Below are 26,061 nucleotides of genomic sequence, written 5' to 3'. Positions count from 1 at the left end.
ATTTCATTTCGGTTTCCTGGCATTTATACGAGCGTACCTTCGAGTATATCCCATGGAGTGGAGTGGGGGCCGAAATACCGACCGCATTCGTGTTGACATTGTGGGTCGAATGGAGGTGGAGCCGTGAGGTGGAAGGGGCATGCCGCCATTCCTGCCCTTCTCCATCATTTATCCATCCATCCATCGGTGGCAGGCAAAGCAAAAGTTCATTAGTGGCATTTGAACAAATAAACAATTTGGCATTCTGTGTAAAATTAGTTTTTATTAGTTTGTATTTCGCTCTCCGAATTGTTGTTTGCCATCTTTTCGGCTCATACTCGTATTTGGGCGGCAGAACGGACTAATGTGTGGCTCATACGCACTGGTTGAACGTTAACACAATGGGGCGGATACTTCATATTTCCATTAGCTTAATTAATGCTGAAATTGTGACATTAACTGGGGATCAACTTACACATCTAAGAACTCTTTTACGTGGCAAACAATCTATACAAAGGTATGACTAAATTTGACTAGGTATTCTCAATGGATCTCGGTTTCATTCAGGCTAGTTGGGCGGCCAAAAGAAACACAATTAGTGATATCATTCGCCACGTCTCCACTCGATTGACCCCAATGACCTCCGCTCCATTGCAGTAGTTCTCGTTGTCGCACACATGACAGCTGGCGTTCTTCACCGCCGCCAGAGTAGGGTCCATTCTGCACCACAATTCTGTGTCATTTACCTCGCCAAAGTAGCAGCCACGCACTATTTTGCGTACGCCATTTTCTGTTGGAACATACAATAGACATAGGTTTTCGGATTAGTCTACTTTCGGGCTAAATTGCCTAATCCATGTTTGATTCTAAATGGAGCCCCCAAAACTATCAACGAAAGATGAGCATCAGCCGTCGTCTGGGAAATCTATTAAAATTTTTGATATAGTGCGACAGCTGTTCGTTCAAATATGTATCATTCTATATCAACAAAGTGGCGACAAACTATCTATTTATTGTGATCTTGTATGGTATGATTCAGACTTTATTTTGAAGAAAGTTTGCTGTAATGATACAAATTTCTTGACAGTATATCCTATATGTATCTGACTGACTTTGGATGTTTTGGATTTGTATTTCTTTTAAATAAATTTACGGTGATAAATTCTCAGAGGCAGGAAACTTTTTACTACATCTATATTTAGTCTATCATTAATCATGATTCATTTAATCACCAATCATTAATTTAATAATTTTATTTAGTGTTCTATAATTATAAAACTACCCTAAACTTTCCTTTAAGTCATTATTCTCAAAGAAAATAGCCATAAATCACCTGAAAATGCATTATATCTCTTTCAACTTATATAAATAATTTTTAAGCATATATCATATATTTTCTTAAAAGCAATGAAACTGTCATAAATCATCTTTACGTGCGTTAAACATCTTGAAACATTTAGAAACTATTTTGGTGCAATTTCTCTACTTATTTTCAATAATAGCATCGAATAATCGGTGCAGGAACAGATGCAAATGTATACTAGGAATTCCTATCCGATACTAATTACAGACACATTTTCCTTATAATTTATTTATTTTCTCTGAATCAAAGATCAATCCAACTCACAGGACAGATTATTATGGTTCAACTCCTAAAAATTCAATGTGTTTCTTTAATTCCTAAGACTCCTACGACAACTCTTTCTTGCAATCCCCCAAATTCCAGTCCCCATGCAGCTATACTCACCCTTGAAGACCCGCTTCAGACACGCCGTGGCATTCACGCTGAGCAGATCGCTCTCCAGGAACCGGGGCGGCGCAATGAAGGCGCAGTCGTATTTGAAATGGTTCTCGACATCAAAGTCCTCGCCGCAGCTCTCCTCGTAGACGGACTCGCAGGCATAGCACTTGATGGCGTAAGCTATTGGCATTGGAAAGATGAAAACACGAAAAGATGAAAAGCTACGTCTTATTTATGGCCAAAATGAGATCAGACCACAGGAGACAGACAGACAGGCAGCAAACACAAAAGTAAAATGAAAATCAAATAAATCCAACCAAAAAAAAGTCCGAATGAAAAATGCATTCAAGCTGAGAGTTTCGTTGGGAAACCGAAGCTTATATACCCTTGCAGTTCGACTAACAGTTTACGATTTGTGCTAAGAGTATCACAAACATGTACTACTTGTCTACATATCATAGTTCTGATACGCTTCCAACTTTCATCAATATATCTCTTGGAGGATACACGCCAATCGATTGCATTTTGAACACCCTGTCAAGTCTGTGATAGCTTACGTAAGGGTATCAAAAGCCAAAACCAACTGCAGACCCAAACAAAAGCGGAACAAACCTGAGGCCAGCAGAGAGAGCAGCGCGCCAAACAGAAGTAAATATTGCCGCATATTTACTGGTGGGAGTGCAAAGACAGTGTTGTAGTTGGGACGGACAGGAGGCAGGCAAAGGCACTTTGCCTTCCACTTTTCTCAGGGACGGAGGGCAAGTTTCCTTAGGATTGTGTTTTATTGGATGGCTTTTATGGAGAATAATTCAAGTTGAACGCTTATTTGTTAACGATAACTCTTCTCACGCGTCGCCCGCGACTGAACGGCAATAGCTATTGGAACGATCCACTTGAGATTTAAATATAAAACATGTTCACATATGTATACAATACGTATACGTAATAGATGTATATCCACAATATAAAGAAATGTGTTCTCTGGTTCTATAAATTATTTCTACATAATTCTGTTAGAGGGGGCACGTTACGCGAACGTAAACACGCGTCTTTCCTTCGCTTTCCTTTCCTTTTTTTGTTCTTTTCTATCAACTTTTCCCTCAATTTCCCGCTTAAATGCCAGCCAGTCGACGCGGCCGCCAACGAATTCGAACTGAAAGAATGCCGAAAAGCATTTCCAAATTCAACTCCTTGTCTCTCTGCCTCTTCTTTCTGCATCTCTTTGCCGTCTCCCACACAGCCCCCACTGCCACACAGCCCCACTGCCACGCTGCCACTCTGCCACTCTTTCTCTCTTTTTTGAGTGCTGGTGCGGAAGAAACTTTATGGCCATTTCGTCTGGCGTCATCGCTCACCATTTTAATTTGTCTAATTTTAATGAACGTTTTGCTTTTGGCTTTACCAACGAGTGGCTGGGGGGAATTCGTACCCCACATGTTTGGGGGGGTGGGAGTGAGTGGAAAGAAGAGACTGGGTGAGAGGACCAGAAGAAAAGGTGTATTTGAACAAGGTGGGAGCCCTTATGGCGACGATAAAGGCTTGAAAGTATTGCATTGCAGCATTGCACGAAACATCATCTTCCCTGTGACTACGTAAGCGACTATAGACAAGATAAGCGCACAAAGAGCACAATATATAGGCTAATTCCTCACCTTGTATTTATGCACCTTGGGCTTGCTGTTCTATTATCGGCAGGAAAGAGAGTTCCAAAGAGCAAGGCCGGCTGCAGCATGAGGCAGAAGAGAACGAAATTGAATGGAATTTAGACATAATATTCAAACGGGTGCCCGGAAGATTTAACGAAATGTCAGAAGCAGAGGCATAGCTTTCAGCCGACAATGGCCTTGTGCGGAGTCCTTTTATAGATTGGAAGCCCCTGCACTTTTCTTCGGACCGATCATATATAATATCCAACCATTTTTTTTAGGAATTTCGAATTGCAGTGTGGAATTCTGTCGTACCTACATATATAATGAAGATGGATGTATCAGGTCATATGATCCACAGCCAAGCCATGCATTTCCTTAAAGTATGCTTTACAATTTTTGTTTAAGGCAAAAAGCTTGAAAACAACGAGAAAACTTTTTGGTACGTATTTTCTATCATACCTCTACGAAATTTCATCGATTTCCACTATCCAGTATTCTATCAAAAAAAAAAATTCATTTACTATCCATTGGTATCACATCTGTGAAAACTTTCACCCATACAAACCATTTACACCCATTCTTTTCACAGTCTCCCAGAATAGCAATAGCAATAGAAGTTGTACGATTAACAAAATTTTTATTCTAAATAAATAAAGCGATTCGAGTGTGGACAAAAAATGTTCGACGAGTGTACAACAATAAATCCAGATTCAGATTCAAGATAAAGATTCAAGCGGATCCATTACAAGCTTTCAACAAAAAAAGCGCACAACATCTACTACGGATATGGAAAGAGAGAGCGGCTCTCCGGTCTCTTAGGCCAGCAGGCGAGCCACGCCAAAAAAGAGCAGAATGGCTCCGGCAATGGGGGCGATGGTGGCAGATCCGTTGCACTCGTCCTTGGTGCAGACATCGCAGCTCAGCTGCTTGGCGAAGGGCAGGGAGGGGTCCGAGGTGCAACCCGTCTGGGTGTTGCTAATGTCCCCGAAGTAGCAGCTGCGCACCACCTGCGGGTGTCCGGGAACTGTAGAAAGAAAGAAGGTGTGTGTTTAGATAATCATTTATACGGATTCAGACATTGATATCGTTGTGATGTGAAATATTTCACTACTAGATTTCGCCTGGTCATTGAAGCTTAACCATAAAGAAATTAAAAGGTGCCGCACTATTTAGTCTAAATTGATGTATATACAATATACATCCATCAAATTGTTCACATATTGTGTACGTGCTGGAATTTTAAATTAATTACTTAAGAATTTTCATCATATTGCTTTTCCACGTTAACGTTATGTTCCATTATGGTTGCGATCGTTTCGATGAAAATAAACTGCAATTTGATTACCCGATCAGACAATTATAGCCGCAACAATTATTATTTACAATTGAATGCCGTATATGTATATTCGTCGAGGGTGGCTATGTGTACATCGTTTATTTAAGAGACTACATATAGTACCGAAGTGAGGTATTCTAGTCCGTTCAGTTGCCCAGATAAATCATTTCCATTTCCATTCCTATTTATCAAATACATTTAGCCACACCCCAGTTTTTCCGCTGCATCTCAATTATATACAGAATCGTATATACATATATGTACATATATATATAATATATAACGTTTCCGATCATCAAGAACAAAAAACTCATATAGAGTAAAGAGTGTAATCAGAAGTAATATTTATATAAATTTAATTAATTTTTTTGTAGTGCCTGTCCTTGCATTTTTTTGTTTAATTGTAGGTTTTAATTACACTCAAGTATGTATTCAAATTAGCATATTTTCCCTCCCTTAACATCGTTAAGAGGGCAGATATGTATGAGTACTCGTCCATAGTTATGACTAATTTGTGTACCCGTGACTTGTGCCCGTCTGTCAGTTAATTGCTCCTGCCACTCCCTGTCTCAGCCCCCCCGATTGTTCTGGGGTTGGGAAACGAGGCGTAGGTCGACTGTTAATGTAATTAACAAACAATTATTCGAGGCGATGTTGCGGTCAGCAAGCATAAATACTCCGATTCCGATCCATAAAATATTCAGAAAATATTCGAATCGTTATATTTCGGAATAATTTTAATTCGCTACAATCGTTGGGCTATCCGAATAACTGACTTAAAATGCCAAGCCAGCAACTCAAATATGATTTCAATAACACTTGTTGAATTAATAATGAAATGAGCAGATTGCTGCGCGTAGGATTGGTCTGGATGGGGTGTGGCTTTGCGGCATAAATATATGTGCCTTTCGTGCCATTAAGCTCTTATAAAATGTTGAGAAATGTTTCTGAATGTAAATGCAAGATTATGGAAATATGTTTTATTGAAATGAAAAGGGAAACATCAAAAAGAGGAGAGATACTCGTATTTATGAGTTATTTATAAACCGAAATCTCAATGAGATGACACTGAATATGTGGAAATGGTAAACAAATGGAAAGATTCTCTTTATCTATAGGCAAACAACATACATATACGATAATGTACATGCATATATTGTAAAGTCTCTTAATTTTGCGGGAAATCTTCCTCTCAGTTGTTTGTGGAATGTTGTCATCGTTTTATTCAGTAAAAACCTTTAAAAGTTTCCAAAGAACATACTATTGAAATACTTCTCTTGAGGTCTCTATTAGAATACGTATTCGTACTATCAAACAACCAAGATAGATATTCAAACTATCATTCGTGGCTGCGATAGAATTGAATAAGAAGTTAGGCATTACCATAAGCCTATCTAATTATATTCCCACACATATCATAGTATTAGCCGTGCTTTTTTTGCGTATAAAAGGCTTTGGTCACGCCCCCAGGCCCATGGGTTCGATTCTAATTAATGTTAATCAAGCTAATTGGTTAACTGAGGACTCTGCGTCTGCGTGGGCAGCAGACGAGTTCAAGGGGTGACGTCACTGGTGATCGCTGGTAGCTGGTTGCAGACTTACCCGTATCAATGAGCTTCTTCATGCAACCGGTGGCATTGCGGACGGGGAAGAAGCTCTGCAGGAAGCGTGGCGGGGCAATCTTGCCGCAGTCCAGCAGCAGACTGTCGTCCGACTCGAACTTTTCGCCACACTTGGGATTGGTCACCGACTCGCACTGGTAGCACTTGATGGCATAGCCTGGAACAAGAGATCTATCTCTAGAGATCAATTCAAATGGGATTAGGGGAGTGGGATTTCCTACCCGTGCAGGCCAGAGTGGCCAAGATGGTCAGGGCCAAGAAGAGCTTTACACTGGACACCATTTTCACTGACAGGGGAAATTCTTGATTTGAAGAGTATATATTTCGATTGCGACTGGCAGACCTTGACGGTACGGCGACTGACGAGTGTTTAATATCTGGCTCATCGAAAAGACGCGTCCCGAGCCCCAGTGACCATGCTCGCGCTCGCACTCATTCGAGTACACTCGAAAGCTTCCACTCGCATGGCGGTTCCTGAGTTTGAGTGGAATTTCATGTTCGTTGCGTGTCTGCTAGTTGAATACTGTTTTCGAAATTTCTATAGTCGGGCTGCTACATAATGTTTTGTGACACACAAACCATACACACACACTCACACCGTCTCCATGTTTATAAACGTATATACTCGTAGTGCATATGTAAATATGTATGAAGAATTTTTGCCGACTTGTTTCGGGTGATGTCAGAGACGTTTAGTGTTTTAGTTATTTTCAGTTTGTGTTTCTACTCTCCGCCTGAGACAATTCAGACGCACCCGACACGCCATACCATGTCGTAGCTCTTGATAACACTCGTTTTCTTTTTTCTTTTATATTGTAATATACTTTTTGAGTATTATGTAAGCTTGATTTATGCCCTATCCTATACGCTTTCTATGCTTCGTTATGCGAACCCATTTGTATGCCCTGTAAGCGCGACGTCATCGTTCGCTTTGACCAGCATTCATTCGTTTCGTTTCGATTCTAATGCGCAGTTGGGAATATACTCAAATTATTCACTATGTGAGTATGAGTATGAGTATGAGTATGCCGGTTTCAAGTTCTCATTGATGTGTAAATGTGCAACAATTAACAACTGTAGAGGCTGTCAGCCAGCGAATATCGCCGATAGATCGAGAGCTTCGAATCCGTTAGAACACTGTCGGTACAGTATCTGTAACTGTCATACATCAAAGACATCTAAATGCCATATATTTAACCTAATCGAATTAATATATACCCACACTTGGGTATCTTTCGATCCATGCTCAATGGCAGCTGAGGGATCATTTTTGAATCTAAAAACTGTGCATTCAAATTTGTATACTCACTTCCTAGATCCATACAGGTTTTACCAATAGAAATTAAGTTTAGCCAGTCTTCGACTTTAAAGATATTTTTGATATCGTTTCATTTGGAACACCATTACGAGATTCTTTTTCCATTTTCTCAAGCTTTGTTCCGAAAGTCTTCCATTCTTTTTTTCAGAATTCTTTCGCACTCTTCTAATGTATTTGTGACACTCCTCCTTCATTTAAAAGTCAATATTTCCGTATGTTAGTATTTAAGCCCAATCCCTTTCCCACATCCTCTAAGTCAAGAGTTTCTCCTTGAAATTTCCATCAGTCTGCATTTATTTCTACTCGTATAAAAATCGATCTTCTAGCTCCCCGACTGGTAAGTCCGCTTGTCAGTTTCCAATTGAAGTTCTCTCGATTTTAATCGTTTTATTTATTGTAGTCCAAGTTTTTTTGTGAACGAAATTTCATAATCTTGTGAGCGCAGGGGAGGACAGAACTCCTCTTTAAGTGGCATTCCCACAAGTCTTATTATAATTTTCTATTTTCTTCAATTAAGTAATTTTTTTCGAATTATGCCAAATGAGTTTGGGTTAATTGAGCAGTCGGAGACGGAGGCGGAGGCGAAAGCGCAGGCGGAGTGAGCCCCCAGCATCAAGAACACTCTCTGATCTGGGGAAGTGGAAGTGGTCTCGGGGTCTTGGAGTTTTTTGAACTTTTCAGAAACGCATTTAACACTTAATAAACTCAAATCCGAAGGGTAGCAGAAGCTGAAACTGAAACTTGACTTCAAAATGAAATTGAACTCAATTATATGTGATTAAACAGGCAGACAAGCGTTTGCCTGAGATGAATTATCCGTACAAATTGCGATTCGGGAAGGTCTACGGATGTTTTTTTTTTTTTTTACTTATTTCCATTGTTTTACAATATTGGAGCGTTACTCACTTCGGTTCGTTTGAAGCTACCACTTGGGCTGGGCTACAAGGTTCAGGTACTGCAAATAAGAGACTTTTTATTTCACTTGTTCCTCGGAATTTCCCGGGGTACTTACTCTATACATCCCATAGCGAAATTTAACTATTATTTACCCACGTACATTCTGAGTGTGAATATATCTGAGCAACACCTTCGAGTGTCTTATATCATACATCCCAAAGGCAACGTTTTTTCCTCTATTTAAGTACATTCTGAGTGGGATTGGTTAGGAGTCAGAACTTTAAGCTACTCAGAAAATGGAAAAAATAAAAATTGAGGTGATTAGACACATCTGATCGAATTAGTGTATGATTTACGGGGACGGGACTGTCATGAGCGTCAATGGAACAGCCTAAATACAAACATTTTATAATGATGATCATGAACCTAGATATATGTACGGATGTATGTATGTACACAGCCTTCACACTGACAAACACAATCATAATAAAAGCAATTTTGTATGTTTCTCCTCTTCTGAGATATCCGATCTTATCATATGAAAATTAGTTTTTATATGTTCCATAATTGTTTAAATAATACTTGGTACTATTTATTTCCTATATCCCTCTTTATACAACAGAAACTATGCAGAATTCTTCTATTACTACTTCTGACTACAGTAAATAAGTGGCTTAATAGCTCTCATTCGTTTCTACCCCATAGTTGTGAATGAAGCCAGACAAATCTTGTAAAGATCAATTCTGTTGTTTTACATGGTTCTATGTCCCACTTTCAGTTTCCATTTGCGGCTCATACAATTCATTTGGATATTAGCAAGGACCCGCTTTCTTCCATCTTTTATTATCATTTAAATAAGATCAAATTTAAACAACAAATTTCACAATTTAAGATCCATGAGCAAGAGAGATACACATACTACTATCAAAGGAATTAAGAGACTTAAGAACTATGGAGGTAAGATCTATGCCAGCAGGCGAGCCAGTCCGAAGAAGAGCAGGATGGCACCGGCCACGGGAGCCAGGGAAGCAGATGCGTTGCACTCGTCCTTGGTGCAGACATCGCATCCCAGCTGCTTCACGAAGGGCAGAGAAGGATCCGACTGGCAGCCGCTCTGGATGTTGGAGACGTCACCGAAGTAGCAGCTGCGCACGATCTGCGGATGTCCGACCACTGGAATGGGAGCAAAATGTTGAATGTTGATTACGGATGAGTAAGTCGGCAAATAGCTTTCACAGGCAGTAAATGGAGTGATTGTTCACCGTGAAAACGGAACACTTGTTAATTGCTGTTTACACTTATTTATGACTCCACAGTAGACTGTCGACTGTACCTAATTGTACTAAAGAAACCCCACTGAGCCCTCTGACGAGTCAAGACAAAACACTCTCAAGGCGTCGCATTAAGTTAAGTAAATTCTGAAATTTTCCAGCTGACTGATTAAGCGGTTTTCTCATCGTTCCAATCAATTAAATTTTGCTAAGAATTTTCCAATTGATTCGCCACATGCAGTTCATTTCTCTCAGCTAAGAGTTCTATTCATAAGTTGGTCAAACTGAAATATGAGCATAGGATGATCACAATATTTACCACTGAATAATCTTTTGATTCGTTTTCCTTGCAAATATATTCAAAAATGCAAATTGAAATGTTTCAGAGACAGAGAATCTTGCGGCATTCATTCATAGCACAATCACGTCATTATTATTATTATTTCCATACAAAACCAAATTAAGCTTCAACTTCAACGTAATTACACGTAACAAACAGAGACAGAGAAACGTGAGAGACAAAGACACCTAAAGAAAAAGCATGAAAGCAACAACAGAAATACCCGTATTTACGCATGACATCAGAAACTGAAAACCTGAACCGATTTCCTCTGATGATCTCAACATATTTGGGTGAACTTTTGAGGGTTTCGGCTTAAGGGCTAAGTTTGGGGATGGTTTGACTTACCGCTTTCGAGGGTCTTCTTCATGCATCCGGTGGCGTTGCGCAGGGGGAAGAAGTTCTGCAGGTAGCGCGGGGGTCCGATCCGGGCACAGTCGATAAGGAGACTCTCATCTGCTTCGAACTTCAGGCCGCACTTGGGCATGGTCAGCGACTCGCACTGATAGCACTTGATGGCATATGCTGTGAGAGGGGAGGGAGGTAGCATTACATAGTTGATTATTCAAGATAGAGCAATAGATTTACAGTAAACTGTGGAATGAACTGTGAAACAGGTCTGTGATGACCTTTTGAATATACATTTTTTTATTTTAACTACATTTTGGGGAGTGGTTTTTTCGAGAAGTCATTTCATTATAGAGATTCTTTTATCTTTGAAATAGATTTTTTCTGTTATTATACAAGTGAAAGTGTTTTCATTGGATCTTTAATGAAGATTTTATTTTACATTATTGTGCTACCAAATATTGTTGGACAATATGTATTTCCTCTACAACTTTATAGGAACTCTACAGTTTCCTTTTTCAAGAGAACTTCTCTAGCTTGTTCTCCTTGAACTCATTTTTTGGTATGTTGAATGAACCGTTCCAAAGGCCTTTTCAGAGACCGTTTGCACTTTGCATTCACTTCCACTTCCACTTCCACTCCCAACTCTACCCACCCGAACAGGCAAAGCTGATGATGACCGCTACGGCCAAACTGCATTTCAGAGCGGACACCATTTTCGTTAGCGCTTGATTTGATATTTTCTTGAAAACTCTTAAAACTGAACCGCTTTCAACGATGTCTGCTGCACGTCTGACTCTGCCGTTCGTTTCAAACCTTAGCGGCACAAGCCCCATCTCAACTGCGTCGCAGTCGCACCCCAACGTGTGGCTCAAAAAACGCGTTGTTTTGAGTGGAAATTACAGCTCGATGTGCAGTTGATGTTTGGTGTTTGAGAAACCGGTTTTATTTTATGAAGTTCTAACCAATTTGTTTTATTTGAGTGGTACTTTATGAGGGCTGGAGAGATCTGAGAGCCAAGATCATTTAATAAGGCAATTTGTATGCCCGAGTGCATCTCAAAAGTGTCAGTAATGATTGGGACTAGCGCGTGGAAAGATACTCAAGTTACGATATATGTAGATATTTTGAGAGTTAACCGGGGAGTGTAGTGGGGTTGATGTCATGGTCTCACAGAGTAATGACTCAGGTTAACAGATCTATTAACATCTAGCCTCAAATGTGTTGTTTGCTTATCGAACAATGGCATTCGATTCAAGTGACAGAATCAACCCACTAATTAGTATATGTGATTTCTCCCTATGGAGTGGTTTTTAGCTCAGAGAAAACTGCACTCAAAATGTATAAATGTTTCTGTATAAGTGAGCGTCAGTTTTTAGTTGTTTAGCCGAAAGGTTTAGTAAAAAATCGATGTCCATTTTTCCGATGGCAGTCGACGGGCAGGACTCTCCCGATCACGAAAAGACATGCCACGCCCCGATATGCCCAAACATAGCCGAGATATACCCAAAGAAAAGCTGACGTCAATAGGCCGAAAACGAGAAAATTTCAAATCTCGGTATCAGGCCAAGAGAAATCAGCAGAAAGCAACTTCACAGCCCCAAAAGTACGCAACCAAAATTTTTTGGCATTGGCCAAAGTTCCCTTCTGCTGATTTCTGTTCGCCTGGTACCTTGGTCTGAAATTTTCACGTTTTCGGCCATTTGAGCAACTGCAAGTTGAGTGTTATTTGTTGTTGTAGTACAAAATCTGACAAAATTCACAAAACTTACATTCCGTAGATTCCTGTACAGAGGATCCTTCACAGAGGATACATAAGACCTCCTACGCTTTGGCAAAAAACGAGTCGTATCCGATTTCCTCCCGGCAGTAGGAGTTCTATCCAAGGAATACCTGGGCATATTCGAGACAGACCGAGTCCTATTCCAGCCAGACAGAATAATATCCCAGCAGGACAGAAACGCCCCCATTGCAAGATCCGAACCTAACAAGCCATCGTCAGCCGTCGTCGTCAAGCCAGGACTTTGACTATGGCAACCAAGGGAGGGGCTACGCGGTGTACTAGACTCTAGATAGATATAGTTGTTGTTAGGTTTAAGGATAGACGCGTCCATATATTTAGATAGTAGATACAAATGTTTTCCACTTGTTTATTTATTTATACTAAGCTAAGTTATGATGAATAAAACTATTGAAAAATCATCCTTGCTGTATTGTGTTTTGGGGAAAATATAAATAGCACAGGGGGAAAAAAGGGGAAAAAATAGCACAGAAAATTTAGTATTTCTGATTTTGGAAAATGTCCTTGGTCCTTGATAAGGACTCCATCGATTCAGGCACATTTTTCCGATCACAGGAAGTCCCGTCGTCCCGTTCGGGCCACAAATATTGGAGAAAACAACAAAAGTTGTTATTGTCAATTGTTGTACAACGAATTTTTGTTGTTGTACAACAATAACTCCCAACAGGCAACCGCTCAAATGGCCAAAATCGAGAATTTGAAAACTGGGATACCAGGCGAACAGAAATCAGCAGAAGGTCGCTGGTTTTATTAAAAAAATTTTATTTAATTTTTTCGTTTCAGTTTTTCAAACCCCAAAAGTATGCCACGACATTTTTTCAATCGCAAAAGTTGCTTGCTGCTGATTTCTGTTCGCCTGGTATCCCAGTTTTGAAATTCTCGTTCATGGCCATTTGAGCGGTTGCCTGTTGGGAGTTATTGTTGTACAACAACAAAAAATTTTTGTACAACAAAAAAGATTGTTGTACAACAATTGACAATAGCAACTTTTCTTGTTTTCTCCGTTATTTGTGGGCCGATCTGGGCGTGTAAAGGCTTGCTGTGATCGAAAAACTGTCCCTGATTTAATGGAGTCCTTTTCAAGGATCAAGGACATTTTCCCCAATCCAAAACATTATATTTTCCCTGCTATTTTTTCCCCTATATTCGCCGTTATATGTTCTACAAAAAAGGATACAGCAAGGATGATTTTTCAATAGTTTTATTCATCATAACTTAGCTTAGCATAAATAAATAAACAAGTGGAAAACATTGCATGAACGAGAATTTGAAAACTGGGATACCAGGCGAACAGAAATCAGCAGAAGGTCGCTGGTTTTATTAAAAAAATTTTATTTAATTTTTTCGTTTCAGTTTTTCAAACCCCAAAAGTATGCCACGACATTTTTTCAATCGCAAAAGTTGCTTGCTGCTGATTTCTGTTCGCCTGGTATCCCAGTTTTGAAATTCTCGTTCATGGCCATTTGAGCGGTTGCCTGTTGGGAGTTATTGTTGTACAACAACAAAAAATTTTTGTACAACAAAAAAGATTGTTGTACAACAATTGACAATAGCAACTTTTCTTGTTTTCTCCGTTATTTGTGGGCCGATCTGGGCGTGCAAAGGCTTGCTGTGATCGAAAAACTGTCCCTGATTTAATGGAGTCCTTTTCAAGGATCAAGGACATTTTCCCCAATCCAAAACATTATATTTTCCCTGCTATTTTTTCCCCTATATTCGCCGTTATATTTTCTACAAAAAAGGATACAGCAAGGATGATTTTTCAATAGTTTTATTCATCATAACTTAGCTTAGCATAAATAAATAAACAAGTGGAAAACATTGCATGAACGAGAATTTGAAAACTGGGATACCAGGCGAACAGAAATCAGCAGAAGGTCGCTGGTTTTATTAAAAAAATTTTATTTAATTTTTTCGTTTCAGTTTTTCAAACCCCAAAAGTATGCCACGACATTTTTTCAATCGCAAAAGTTGCTTGCTGCTGATTTCTGTTCGCCTGGTATCCCAGTTTTGAAATTCTCGTTCATGGCCATTTGAGCGGTTGCCTGTTGGGAGTTATTGTTGTACAACAACAAAAAATTTTTGTACAACGAAAAAGATTGTTGTACAACAATTGACAATAGCAACTTTTCTTGTTTTCTCCGTTATTTGTGGGCCGATCTGGGCGTGCAAAGGCTTCCTGTGATCGAAAAACTGTCCCTGATTTAATGGAGTCCTTTTCAAGGATCAAGGACATTTTCCCCAATCCAAAATATTATATTTTCCCTGCTATTTTTTCCCCTATATTCGCCGTTATATTTTCTACAAAAAAGGATACAGCAAGGATGATTTTTCAATAGTTTTATTCATCATAACTTAGCTTAGCATAAATAAATAAACAAGTGGAAAACATTGCAAACGAGAGATATAGCGTGCAGAAAAAACCAGTATTCTATTGAAATGCAAACCCAAATCTTGGGAAAGCTACATCTCGGGTAAATAGGGCCAGATCGTTGCAGGACCAACTCTCCCAGGATCGTGGGGATCCAGACTGTTGAACCGGATCAAATATAATAAATAATATAATATATGTATGTCAAATATAGTAATATCTAACATGGGTCTATGCACAAAATGTTAATATTATGATTTTCTTTTATTTTTATAAAAAGTGCCAAAGTGAGTACATGCGAGTTTTTTTGGTTTTTTATTTTTAATTCTTTGAAAATATCTTATTCGTTCTCGTATTTATTGTTTATTTGTTAAGAATACAAGTATCGATATAAGGAATTTGGTTTGCATGGCTTTATTGGTGGGGCTGTTATGGGCGGCGAAAGTCAGTGATTATGAGTATGTACTCACTTTTGCCCACTGTATATGCTCAAAATGAGCTCAAATCGAGAAATAATATTTGAGCTTTAAACAACAATGTGGCCACAAAAAATACTGATTTGCCTATCTTATTGAGCAAGATCGATGGTTAATGAGGCGGAGAAGAGGACAGAGAGGCCTAGCAGGATGCCCAAAGGCGACAGTAATGAACAAGGACAGCCGACAATTTGCATAAATTTAATTAGGAATGGTATGCAACCTCCTGCCACTGCCACTCATCGCTGCTTGAGATTGAGGACTGCGATAGGGGAGGCCTCGCCGAATAAGGATAACGTAGGAAGAAGGAAACCAGTCACGAGGGTTGCATTGTTTCGTAGTCGTATGTAAGGCTCATAATTGGATTAAACTTCTATGGCTATCCGAGTGTCAGTTTGGATTTGTGAAGCAATCCCCACTGTGAGAGATACGGATTGACATACAAAAAGAGAAGGGGAGAGAGATACGTATTGACTTTCAGTGAGAGAGATGGGGGCAGACCTTGGCTGATAAGCCGCGATTATTGATAACCCAAAACGGGTCTCGTTTGAGATTTAGAATCGCGGAGCTCAGTTCTATTTTGAAACACGAGGGATGATCGGTAAATCGCTTGCGTTGTTCCTCCTCCTTCTTGGGCCATCTATTATAGAGGCCCTGGGCACCCAAGTGGTCTGCTACGACAACAAGCGGATGTTGTCCCTCATCGAGGGTCTCAATGGCACCGTAGACGAGCAGCTCTCCCTGGCAGCGTTCACCTGGGGCAAGCTCCGGGCCGACTACCCGAGGGATGTGGCCAAGATCGAGGACCTGGACGAGACCATGCAACATGTGATGTGTAGCAAAGACAAGAACATCACCCTCAGCCAGCACCTGCAGGGGCACCTCCTCCGCGAGCACATCCGGGAGCATCTGGAGACCCTAAACAGCACGGCGCTCTTTAAGCAAGCCCTGGAGTCGCCCGAGCACGAGCTGGGAAAGTGGCAGCTGGCCATTGGGCGGCACTCCCGGAGGTTCCACTGTCTCTTCATGCCGGCACAGCTGCAGAAAATCATCGGCAGCGTCTTGAAGCGGCTGTACAGACTGGAAAAGGCCAGCGCGATGGCTGCGTTTCTCTACCAGCTGTATATGGTGGGAAACAAAGACTCCTTCCAGCTGATGGTCTACTCGGAGCTGCTTCTCTACGAGCGCTACAAGAGCGGTGGCCAACAGAGGCCAGAGTTCGGCAGCTACATGGCAAAGATGTGGCAGAGCCTGCAGATGGAGGAGCCCTACGCGACCCTCGATCAAGCCGTCAAACAGCGCCTGCTGGACGCGATAATAGATCTCCTGGGTTATCTCTGAGGAGGATTCAATTGTGTAAACTTTATTCGGTGTTTGAGTGAGTGTGTGCTTGAGTATTTTGTGTTAATTTTTGAGTCATCATTTTTTTTTGTTGCAACTGTGATAATTACATAGAATGTTTTGTTTGTTTGTGTGTGTTTGCTTTACATTAAAATATGTTTCACATAGTATACTGCTTTTACTGGTATCAGGGGTATTTTTGGGATATTTATATTTATTTGTGGAAAGGCTTTTAGAGGGGGCTTTGAGCTTGGCTAACTTTGACACTCAGCCAGGCAAATCATACGCGTACAAGAACTTAATATAATTACTTAATATTTGAGGGAAATCTAGGCTAAAGAGTAAATTAAACTAACTAAATCGTTAATCAGCAACAGCCCGTCTCCATGGACCAGGCAAAATATCACGTTCCAACTAAAATACAGGGTAGAGAGAGAGAGATGCTACAGAAGGACCTTCCTTCAGCCCAGTCCAGTCCAGTCCTTCATTTATATGGCCAGCTGTGGGACTAGACCCAGGATGGGTATCATAAGAATGGCCGTCATAATCGCCACCAATCCGGGGGCACTGTTGCAACGATCTGTGAGGCAGTCCTCGCAGAATATCCGCCGCACATTCTTCTCGGGACTGGTCACGTTGCACAGCTCCACGGGATCCGATTTGTTGGTGTAGTAGCAGAAGCGTTTGGTTATCATCTTGCCATTGTCTAGAGGGGATTGGAGTTATAATAGGGTTTACATGACAAAGGCTTCCGATGGACTTACTCTCCTCCACAGTCTTGCGGCAGACGGGCCGCTCGTGATCCGAGTTGATGGTGCTATTGCAGCTCCTCAGCAGATTGATGTTCCGCTCCTTGATGAGATCCGTGGGTATGTTGTCCTCCTGGAAGGTCACATCGCAGAAGTCCTCTGCCCCAATGGTGTCCGAACTGCAGTGCCAGCACTGCAGATGCCGCTGATGCTGCTGCTCATGTCCGGCTGCAAGGCATAAACAGATAGAAGGAGGATTTCAATAAGCCACACTCGTACTTCGGTTGACCTTTGAAAGGGTCACTCTGACATAGGGTCATTCTTGGCAAACTGAGAACTTTATTTGCGTTCTAAAAATACTCGAGGGTGACACAGTTTCCTTTCACCATTCGATATGGGGCGGTTTCTGTGTGTATCCATGGCACTGAGTCGAAGGATTCTTCGACAACGATGTTGACATCATCATCGTCATCGTTGCCAGCCAGCCACTGGGTTCATGTGCCGCCCACTGCTGGCAGTGGAGTGGTGCGTGGACAGTCGGGGCGGCGCCATAGCCCAATTTTATTACGTATACGCCATCAAGTCTCTGAATGACGGCGATTCACTGAAGTTACTTTGAGAATGCGGCTAAATGGTGCGTCAATTTTGGGCGGTGCGGGGCGTGGCTTATAGGAGGAGGGGACAGCAAATTGCAGCTGTGATGGGGAAAGTGAGAGATTCAACTTTAATTTGACTAAGAAAAAGGTTATAAAGTGGAAATAAATCCATCTTTATGGTACCTATTGTTCAGAACCTTATCAATATTTCCCATATGCGTGATGTTTTAGGCATATTCATACACATATGTATGTCGTAATCTGATTGATTAGTCTAGATCCTTTGTGAAGAGTTCGACTTAAACATTCTCATAACTTCTATACCCCTCATTCCATTGTACTTTCTTATCGATATTCGTCTATTATATATTCCAAAATAATTTAATAAATTATAAAGCAAATCAATCAACCTCTTGTTCTCAGTTTTTTCATTATTCGGTTATTCGGTTTGTTCGAATTTCCTTGCCACAAATTGTACTATCGATGCTTTCATTTTTCTCTTCCAATAAGTCATTGAAATTTCTTCGATTATCCCCCTCTTCCCACGTAACTTTCCCTGATTGATCTCCTCACATAAATATAGCTTTATATATCCCCCATAATGATCATTTCTTTTATTCCCGAACAAATGTTTATTTGGTTTTCTTTATAATTTGTTTTCGTGGTGCGTTGGATTCGCACCTCGAATATGTATATGTATTTATTTTTCACGCACAAAACATGAGAATTCTCCAAATATTTATAGGATTAGACAAATGAATTAATTAATTCAAGACTCATTCAAAAGTGGGCCCGAAGAGGGAGAAGCCCCCCACTAATTGGCTTGAGAAGTTTGCGTGATTTGGCCTGACAGTGAATCAAGATCGGGTTGAGTCCTTGAGAACGTTTTTGCATGTCCTGCTGGTCAAGACTGGCAGGACTAGCCCCGTTTTCCTTGTTTGGAAGGCAAATATGCCACTTGGGCACGTGCCCCCTCTGCCACAGCTGCCTTGAACACACAATCCAGTCCCTGACACCAAACGAGGAGGAGTGCCTGTCAAATATTGACTGTAAAACATTTGTATTTCATTTTTGTAAAGTTTTCGCTAAATTACATTATTACAGCCTGGCGGAAGATATTACGTAGACGCTCAAAGTCCACCATTCAGTCTTAACTCTAGCGCCAATTGGTGTGTCCTTGGCATGTCAGACGGGGCTGCTTGGAATGGAAGTTCCTTGGGTGTTTTGGTTGCTTTAGGTGCTGCTTTCCACCCACTATTGACTGGACATATGCATTAACTAGGCCCAGCAACTGTCAGACTCTCCTTCAGAGCCTTGCAAAGTATTTTGTTTTGGAATTTGCCATGCAATTTCAGGTAATTGCCGGAGAGTTTTCCCCTTTATGGTGTGATAGTGTGAGTAATTGATTGTTTTTTACTGCCTCAACATTATGGCCAGCTCAAGGTCGGATTTTAACGGTTTTGTTTAACATTCTCTAAGCGTTTGGTAAGGTCACGCATATGCCACTGCTTTGGCATTGCTTTGGCTTCCCTCTTGTTTCGCAACGGGTTTCGGTTTCGGGTAATTGAAAGTTGAGACTTGTCTGAAGGAAGTTCTTCTGCAACCCTATACTCGATGGTTCCTTCTGATACCACCATCCACCCCCAAAGCCCCAGAATTTACCCTGTAAACAGGGTTTCAAGCGAAAGTAAATTTAACACCCCCATAAAAACATTGTATCCAGACAATAACAAATATAATTTGATACGGATCGGATGTGTGTCACTTCCTTTGTGGGAGTACCATGCCCATTCCCTGGCCGTATCCTCATTATCGGCTGGCGCAAGTTACGCAATTCCTGCCATTGAACAGGGGCTCTAACAAAAGAGAACTAACCCCCAAAGAAGGACACCAGAATGTGACATAGTTTCTATAGGAGCACTTTGTCGCTGGCACTGGGGACTGGGCACTGTTGGAGATGCCAGATATGGATGCTGCTGAAGAAGACAGCGGGAGTAAGTCAATCGCTGCTGGAAACTGGAGCAGACGCCATCCTGGCGCCAGTCAGACATGCGCACTCTCGATCCGAGTCCAGATTGAAGGCGCACCAGAGGCAGAGGCAGTCAGAGGCAAAAACAAAGCAATTAGATAATTGCAGGACATAAAGGAAGGCTAATTGAGAGCAACAGGAGGGCCCCCAGTCCCAGGCCCAGCCACTGCTTCGATTCCCCATTTAATGGCCCAATCACGATGCATTCATCAGAGTCGATTCAGCATTCCAATTATGGAATTTGCATTCAGCATTTTATAGATTTTGTTTTCGGGAAACCAAGTGAAACCAAGCAAACGAAAAATATCAAAATAAATATTGTGCAAATGTCTGGCCGTGTGGCAGTCGGGGAAAATATTTGGTTTTTATGCCATGCAGGTTGCCAATCACTGAAAAACGCGTGAAAATCACTGAACAGAAAATGCTATATGCAGATATATACGAGGTACGAGTACATCACTGTGCATATAGCGATGTTCATTAAGCAAGCAATGACCCACCTTTTTTCTCTTATTTCGAAAGAATAATTGCGGAAAAAGCTGATAGTGACAAGGTGTAAAGATGGGACTAGACGCTTAAGGGAATGGAAAAAATTATTACGATTAATTTAATGAGAGATTTAAGTTATGAAGATCAGAAATGAGTTTGGTTCAAGCACTTAGAATTTGTACCACTTCTTAATCAATTGCTGTAGAATGTCATTCAAAATGTAACGTTTAGCAATTGAGTACTCTAAGTGCCTTCCGTAAATCTAAGAACGAACACATCCCATTCTTTCAATTTGAATTGAAACCATGGATGTAAAAAAACTTAATAAAAAACATATTTAATTTAATTTTGTGTTTTAAAATGTAATGCTTTATTTGTGCAAATAGGGAATATGTTTACGGATACCTTCAATTCATGATGTTTAACTTTCAGTTTAGTTGTACCGCCATAATTCCTTTATAAACAATCACATCTATGGATCAACAATAAAAGATGCTCTATGCATTGATATTTCTCTTTCAGTTTACTCTGCCCGAAACAAATCAAGCCTCTAGAGAATCTTCAATTATCTTCCACCCGCTGTCACTCTCCACACGTGTTCCCCAGTCACAATAAACAGAGCCATGTCTCTAAACACATATTGCCCCATTAATATATCATTATATTCGCCATTCGCTATTAATTTGTTTATGACAGATAAAAACAGCGGACACCTCTATCATTTTGAGTGCTCGAGGAAAACTGTCGCTCATAAATCTTCGAGCAAAACGCAAAAAGCATAAAAACCTCTGGGTGAAATGTGTGAAGTAAATTGTATAGATTCTAACTGAAATTAAATGAAATTAAATGAACGCGAAAGTTGTAAGAATATTGTGCCGACAGAAGAGCTGAAAGAATTTTCATAAACACCGCAAAGGAGAATCGTAAAAACTTTTGCACGAATCGCACGAAAAGAGGAAGCCCAGCCACTACATAAACAAAATCGAGAGATGGGGAAAATGGTAAAATTGGGAAAATTTCATTCATGGACTCTATATGGAAACCATCACAGTCGACACAACCACCATCCAAACTAATCGCAACCTGGGGCGGCCTTGTGGGGGCAGATGGAATTACACGTAAACAGAAATTAATGAAAAATGTGTACTGTTCTTGCGGGATTATGTTTAAACAGAAATTATGGCCCATGTTCTGGTACTGATCGACACTTAGCGGCAACACCTGAGGGTCTCTGCTTCAGTTTCTGTTGCTCACCTGAAATGTGCCAGGCATTTGCCAGCAAGAAGACCCCAGCGATGAGGGCTTTCATGGGCACTGCCGTCATGGCTTCCTTAAAGGAGCTGCAACTGGAATGATAACTGCGAATCCTTGCGGGACTGATAGGCGACTCTGTGGCGCCGGTCTCCTTTTTGCACTGTATTTTTATCCTTCAAAGCGGAGAGAGACTCAGCGAGAGAGAGAGCTGCGGGAATTGCGCGCGCGATGCAAACGGTTGCTCGGCCGAGGAACGACTGTGCCTTGCCACTCGCAGGCTTCGCAGTCAAAGTGCCCCACAACCAAGCAACTGCGGCGCTGGCGCCGGCGTTGGATGTCTCTGCTGATGCTGATGCCAGCAGCGCTGTTTGTTGTTACCGTGGACTCCCGACGATGACGTCGACTCTTGGGGATGCCCCATGCTGCCGCTGCCAGACAGCTAGCCAGACACTAGTACTATTTGGATGGGTTTTTGCTTAGTTTTGTTTTCTTGGAGGAAGTTTTATGCAGCTCCATTGACTATGCAGTTCTTGGCATCGGCTGGAAGAAGTTGAAAAACAATATATGCAGATCTATGGGCTACAATCTATCAAGTCAGCTTGGAATGAATTGAAGTGCATTTCAATTTTCAAGAGGTATTATCTTTTATATGTTAAAAACTATTCGTAAAAAGATTAATAAAAAAATATTCAGTATACTTTTGAGAATTTTTTTTAAGAGGCTAAGTATATAGTAAAGTTTTGAGGTCTATCCTTTTATTTACCAAATAACGACTGTAGTAGTACACTTGCTTTATATGTATGCTATGCTAACGCCGAATAGATGGCCGATCTATTGGAGCAATGATCATTGGGAAGCGTGCTGGACCTCAATGGCCGCAAAAGTACTTCCTGTGTGGGTGGTTTCCGCAACGAGGGGCGCATTCTTATTCTTTGTTGCATTCCTTTTCAGTCGTTTCTTTTGGTATTGGCCGTTTCCGTTTCAAAATGCGCCAGCTCAAAAAGTATTGGCTGTTAACTGAACTAAGATGACTGGTGTAGCGCCGTCTGGCCGAGTTTTTTTCTGGCCAAAAAAGGCGCCACTATGGAATATGGCGGTAATAATTGGAACTAAATTTCTTTTTTTCTGGTCAAACCAGGGCTGCTGCCGAATATATTTTCTATGCGCTTAATTCAAATTCAAATTATTTAAATTTTATTATTTGCAGAATACTATATATTGATATTATTTTATGCTAAATTTATCGACTCTTAATTTGATGTAAGAACCCTTAATTCAAGTAAATATTCATAATTTATGGTTTTTAGTAATCTTGATGATCTTCTAGATGGTGGCAGATGCGTGACAGATTTATGATCACGGTCACCGCCACACTTGACATCTTAGCTGGGGAAATGTATAATCTGATATCAACAATAATATTCCAAGCTATCCATCTACTTACCGCTTTAGGGAGCAGCCACATAGATTGCGATTGGGAACGAAGAGAAGAGATTTGCTTATATGTACATTTTTGGTGAAGCCTATCAGAATGGGTTCTCAGATCTGAACTGTTTTCTAAAGATAGATGCAAAAAATAATTCCAAATTCTATCAGATAATACACATTTTGAAGAGGTGGAGCAAATATTTACTTATCCCATAAGAGGGGATGGGGATCGATATAATTTCACCTATACATCGGCTAAATAAAAAGCAATCTAGGCAAGGCAGACCCTTTTAGTATCACGAGGCTTGTAAGTTTCTTTTGGTAGCTCTTATGAAACGCAGCAAGTTGTTGGAACCAACCATCAAAGTGTGCACCAGAAATTCAAAGAGTTGGATCAGCCATAAAAAATAGTTTGAATGGAAGAGATTTATCAGCAGTAGATAATGCTGCCTTTAATGGAACCTAATCACCTGATAAGTTACGCCACTTTATGGTCATGTTAAGTCGGCTTTGCTTAAGAGTTCAGTCAGGCATTTAGCCAGTAGTGACATATCTAGATCTGCCCCTTATGTTCCAAGCAAATGATTCACATCACCATCGTTCAGGTCGTTTGGCGAGAATGATTCATGGGCAGGACGCACATTTGGCAGTTGGCAACTGCATTCATTCGGAATTAGCCAAATTTGGCCACACTATTGCCAAATTAGCCATAGCCAGAGCCAAAGCCGTGCTGTGTGTGGAGCACACACGCACCTGGCAGCAGATATACGATTTCGTATGCAAATCTTGACACTAATCTGCGGCACTAGAGACTCCTCCCCATATTCGAGCCATAGCCGGCTACCAGAGCCGGCTACCTGAAGCAGAAAGCAGCCAAAGTTGACAAAGCGTGAAAAATGCGACTTGCTCGATCGAATGGATGTCGATTATTGGCAGGGGCTGAATCGGCGGGGCTGAGGTTAAGGCCTGAGCAATAGAAAATCAAATCCAAATTCAAATCCAAATCCGAGCTCGAACTCGAATCACATCATAAGCGTTGGAGTCGAAGAGCGAGCATGCGCATGTGCAGCCAGCAGCCAACGGTTGCCCTCGGGCCACGGGGCGTATGCGCAACATTCGATTGTCGATTCTCAAAAGCCGTTGTGCCGATGCCGTTGCTGTTGCTGTTTCCCCTTGCCGTTGATAAATGGCCAGTTTTATTGAAAACTCTGTACGACATTTTCGCAGCAGAGCAAATATGTAAGTTGCAGCCAACAAAAAAGCAACAAACAAAAAAAAAAACAAATAAAAGCCGTGCGACAAGTTGAAATGGCCAAAACGTTTATTCGTGGCTTAGTTGCCACCCATTTTTTCTCTGAATTTTATCACATTTTATTTCATTTTACTTTTATTTCTTAAGTGTTTTTCTTTTTTATGACAGCTTTCGGTTTTTTGTTCGTGACATGTGACAAATTTTATTTATTTTCGTTACTATTTTCATGCGATTTTAATTAAATCATAATGGAATTATCACGCTACTCGTACATGGGCGGCACCCAAAACATTGTAGCAATTTGTCTCCGCCTAAAATCCGTATACCCCGCAAATCCCACGCTCAATTAGCTAGGGTCAAAGGTTCGATACAAAAGGGAGATACTCGTACAGAGAAAGCCAAAGGAAGCCTTTGCGTGGTCGGCAATTAAGGAATGTTTTGCGAATTGAATGCCAACTCATTTCCGCTTCGATGCGGTGGCTGATCCACACATAAGCATATACATATGTAGCATCGGAAGAAGCTGACTATTTGTTGGCTGCCAAGCTTCAGTCCGAGGAACAAAATGAGGGCGCCGATGGCGACCTGGACGGCAGCATCCAGTTTGTTTATCCATCAAAAAAGGATGTAAAGGTTAGCAGCACTTCTTCAACGAGTTTCAATGTAAACAAGCATTTGAATCACCCTTAGAATACGTTGCAGATCTAGATGTTCTAACTCCAGCACATTTTTTGAATGGTGACTCTCCTGATTTGTTCGCTGAGCCCGACGTCATGCGGCTAAACTTCGATCGCCTGGACGGCTGGCAGCGCGTTTCGTACCTGCAGCAGCTCTGTTGGTCCCGGTGGACGGAGGAGTACATTACGTCACTGCAGCAGCGCTCAAAAGTGGCGCACTGCGAAGCCTAGTTTAGCAGTCGGAGATTTGGTTATTGTCAAGGATGAGAATCTTCCGCCCATGAACTGGCCACTGGCGAGAGTGGTCGAGCTTTTGCTGGACGAGATGGCGTTTCCCGAGTTGCTGTGCTGAAGACGTCATCTGGAATCAGCAAGCGCGCCGTCAACATGCTGTACCTGCTGCCCCTTAAAGATGCTGTTGAAAGTCAGGCTTCCAACGGGGGGAGTATGTCGGGTCAAGCAGCTTAAATATTGTAAATTATTGCCAGTGGTGCGGCCCAAAGGAAATGCATTTTGTTGTTGTCATTTCCAATGCCCCCACTGTAAAGATCATTTGCTATCGCATATGTACATGCAGCGGAATTCTTTCGTCTCTTTATATTGCAGTCTCTCATACTCCGCTTAACAGCGGCCCCGAGCTATCCTACTCTCTCGCTCGCGTCTAAGCTTGCTGCATAGGGCCCGGCAATTTGGCCCGTCAGCCCTTGCATTGTCAGTCTTGAGCTAATCGTCGCAGCTATTGGATTAACATCCTCGCATCAATCGTTCGCCAAATCGTCCCCATATGTACATACGCGATAAGTTGGTTTACATATGCAAATAAATTGTGAATTATATAGAACCTATCGACTTTCCTTAACTTCAAAAATTGCAACAGTTATTAAAAACGCTTAATAGCTTAACAACGTATATCTCGAAATTTCGCCCCACCCTTTTCCGACCCCACAAAGGACGAAAATCTGTTGTATCCACAGTATTGCAGATTCGGCGTCTCCTGCTGCCCATTGTGGACATGTTCGTAGTACATTGGCCGGGACTGGCAAACCGCTACGAAAACCGACCCAACCTTCGCTACTTTGGACGACTCTTTTAACAAC

At 41.2% G+C, this 26,061-nt stretch overlaps 5 protein-coding genes across 5 annotated transcripts; 1 reads left to right on the top strand and 4 right to left on the bottom strand.

The window, feature by feature from the left end:
* Positions 1-242: 242 nt before the first annotated feature.
* Positions 243-2,872, bottom strand: LOC108161395. The gene is made up of 3 exons (XM_017295643.2): positions 2,333-2,872; positions 1,727-1,900; positions 243-769 (listed from the first exon to the last, which is right to left on the bottom strand). The coding sequence occupies exons 1-3, from the start codon at positions 2,382-2,384 to the stop codon at positions 543-545; spliced, it is 453 nt and encodes a 150-aa protein (XP_017151132.1). The 5' UTR covers positions 2,385-2,872; the 3' UTR covers positions 243-542.
* A 1,117-nt stretch (positions 2,873-3,989) lies between these two features.
* Positions 3,990-6,703, bottom strand: LOC108164148. Its single transcript, XM_017299752.2, has 3 exons — positions 6,549-6,703; positions 6,308-6,484; positions 3,990-4,393 (listed from the first exon to the last, which is right to left on the bottom strand). The coding sequence occupies exons 1-3, from the start codon at positions 6,607-6,609 to the stop codon at positions 4,185-4,187; spliced, it is 447 nt and encodes a 148-aa protein (XP_017155241.1). The 5' UTR covers positions 6,610-6,703; the 3' UTR covers positions 3,990-4,184.
* Positions 6,704-9,349: 2,646 nt separating this feature from the next.
* Positions 9,350-11,306, bottom strand: LOC108164149. Its single transcript, XM_017299754.2, has 3 exons — positions 11,157-11,306; positions 10,502-10,678; positions 9,350-9,715 (listed from the first exon to the last, which is right to left on the bottom strand). Exons 1-3 carry the CDS (start codon positions 11,215-11,217, stop codon positions 9,507-9,509), a joined length of 447 nt encoding a protein of 148 aa, XP_017155243.1. The 5' UTR covers positions 11,218-11,306; the 3' UTR covers positions 9,350-9,506.
* Positions 11,307-15,716: 4,410 nt separating this feature from the next.
* Positions 15,717-16,657, top strand: LOC108164215. The gene has a single exon (XM_017299848.2). It carries the CDS (start codon positions 15,744-15,746, stop codon positions 16,488-16,490), a length of 747 nt encoding a protein of 248 aa, XP_017155337.1. The 5' UTR covers positions 15,717-15,743; the 3' UTR covers positions 16,491-16,657.
* Positions 16,486-21,871, bottom strand: LOC108164216. Its single transcript, XM_017299849.2, has 3 exons — positions 21,608-21,871; positions 17,255-17,467; positions 16,486-17,196 (listed from the first exon to the last, which is right to left on the bottom strand). Exons 1-3 carry the CDS (start codon positions 21,675-21,677, stop codon positions 16,979-16,981), a joined length of 501 nt encoding a protein of 166 aa, XP_017155338.1. The 5' UTR covers positions 21,678-21,871; the 3' UTR covers positions 16,486-16,978.
* Between the last annotated feature and the right edge of the window lie 4,190 nt (positions 21,872-26,061).

This window comes from Drosophila miranda, chromosome 4 (assembly GCF_003369915.1).
Source record: "Drosophila miranda strain MSH22 chromosome 4, D.miranda_PacBio2.1, whole genome shotgun sequence".
Lineage (NCBI taxonomy): Eukaryota > Metazoa > Arthropoda > Insecta > Diptera > Drosophilidae > Drosophila > Drosophila miranda.
The sequence above is the reverse complement of the archived record's forward strand: the minus strand, read 5'-3'. Positions and strand labels throughout refer to the sequence as shown.

Excerpts from the sequence above, each read along its gene's own strand:
- LOC108164149 (XM_017299754.2), bottom strand. The coding sequence starts at position 11,217 with ATGGTGTCCGCTCTGAAATGCAGTTTGGCCGTAGCGGTCATCATCAGC. Across the intron at positions 10,679-11,156 it reads CATCAGCTTTGCCTGTTCGG|CATATGCCATCAAGTGCTAT; the intron begins GTGGGTAGAGTT and ends CCCCTCTCACAG. Across the intron at positions 9,716-10,501 it reads GAAGAAGACCCTCGAAAGCG|TGGTCGGACATCCGCAGATC; the intron begins GTAAGTCAAACC and ends CTCCCATTCCAG.
- LOC108164215 (XM_017299848.2), top strand. The coding sequence starts at position 15,744 with ATGATCGGTAAATCGCTTGCGTTGTTCCTCCTCCTTCTTGGGCCATCT.
- LOC108161395 (XM_017295643.2), bottom strand. The coding sequence starts at position 2,384 with ATGCGGCAATATTTACTTCTGTTTGGCGCGCTGCTCTCTCTGCTGGCC. Across the intron at positions 1,901-2,332 it reads GCTCTCTCTGCTGGCCTCAG|CTTACGCCATCAAGTGCTAT; the intron begins GTTTGTTCCGCT and ends CAATGCCAATAG. Across the intron at positions 770-1,726 it reads TCTGAAGCGGGTCTTCAAGG|AAAATGGCGTACGCAAAATA; the intron begins GTGAGTATAGCT and ends ATGTTCCAACAG.
- LOC108164216 (XM_017299849.2), bottom strand. The coding sequence starts at position 21,677 with ATGACGGCAGTGCCCATGAAAGCCCTCATCGCTGGGGTCTTCTTGCTG. Across the intron at positions 17,468-21,607 it reads AAATGCCTGGCACATTTCAG|CCGGACATGAGCAGCAGCAT; the intron begins GTGAGCAACAGA and ends TATGCCTTGCAG. Across the intron at positions 17,197-17,254 it reads CCGCAAGACTGTGGAGGAGA|ACAATGGCAAGATGATAACC; the intron begins GTAAGTCCATCG and ends AATCCCCTCTAG.
- LOC108164148 (XM_017299752.2), bottom strand. The coding sequence starts at position 6,609 with ATGGTGTCCAGTGTAAAGCTCTTCTTGGCCCTGACCATCTTGGCCACT. Across the intron at positions 6,485-6,548 it reads GGCCACTCTGGCCTGCACGG|GCTATGCCATCAAGTGCTAC; the intron begins GTAGGAAATCCC and ends CTCTTGTTCCAG. Across the intron at positions 4,394-6,307 it reads GAAGAAGCTCATTGATACGG|TTCCCGGACACCCGCAGGTG; the intron begins GTAAGTCTGCAA and ends TTCTTTCTACAG.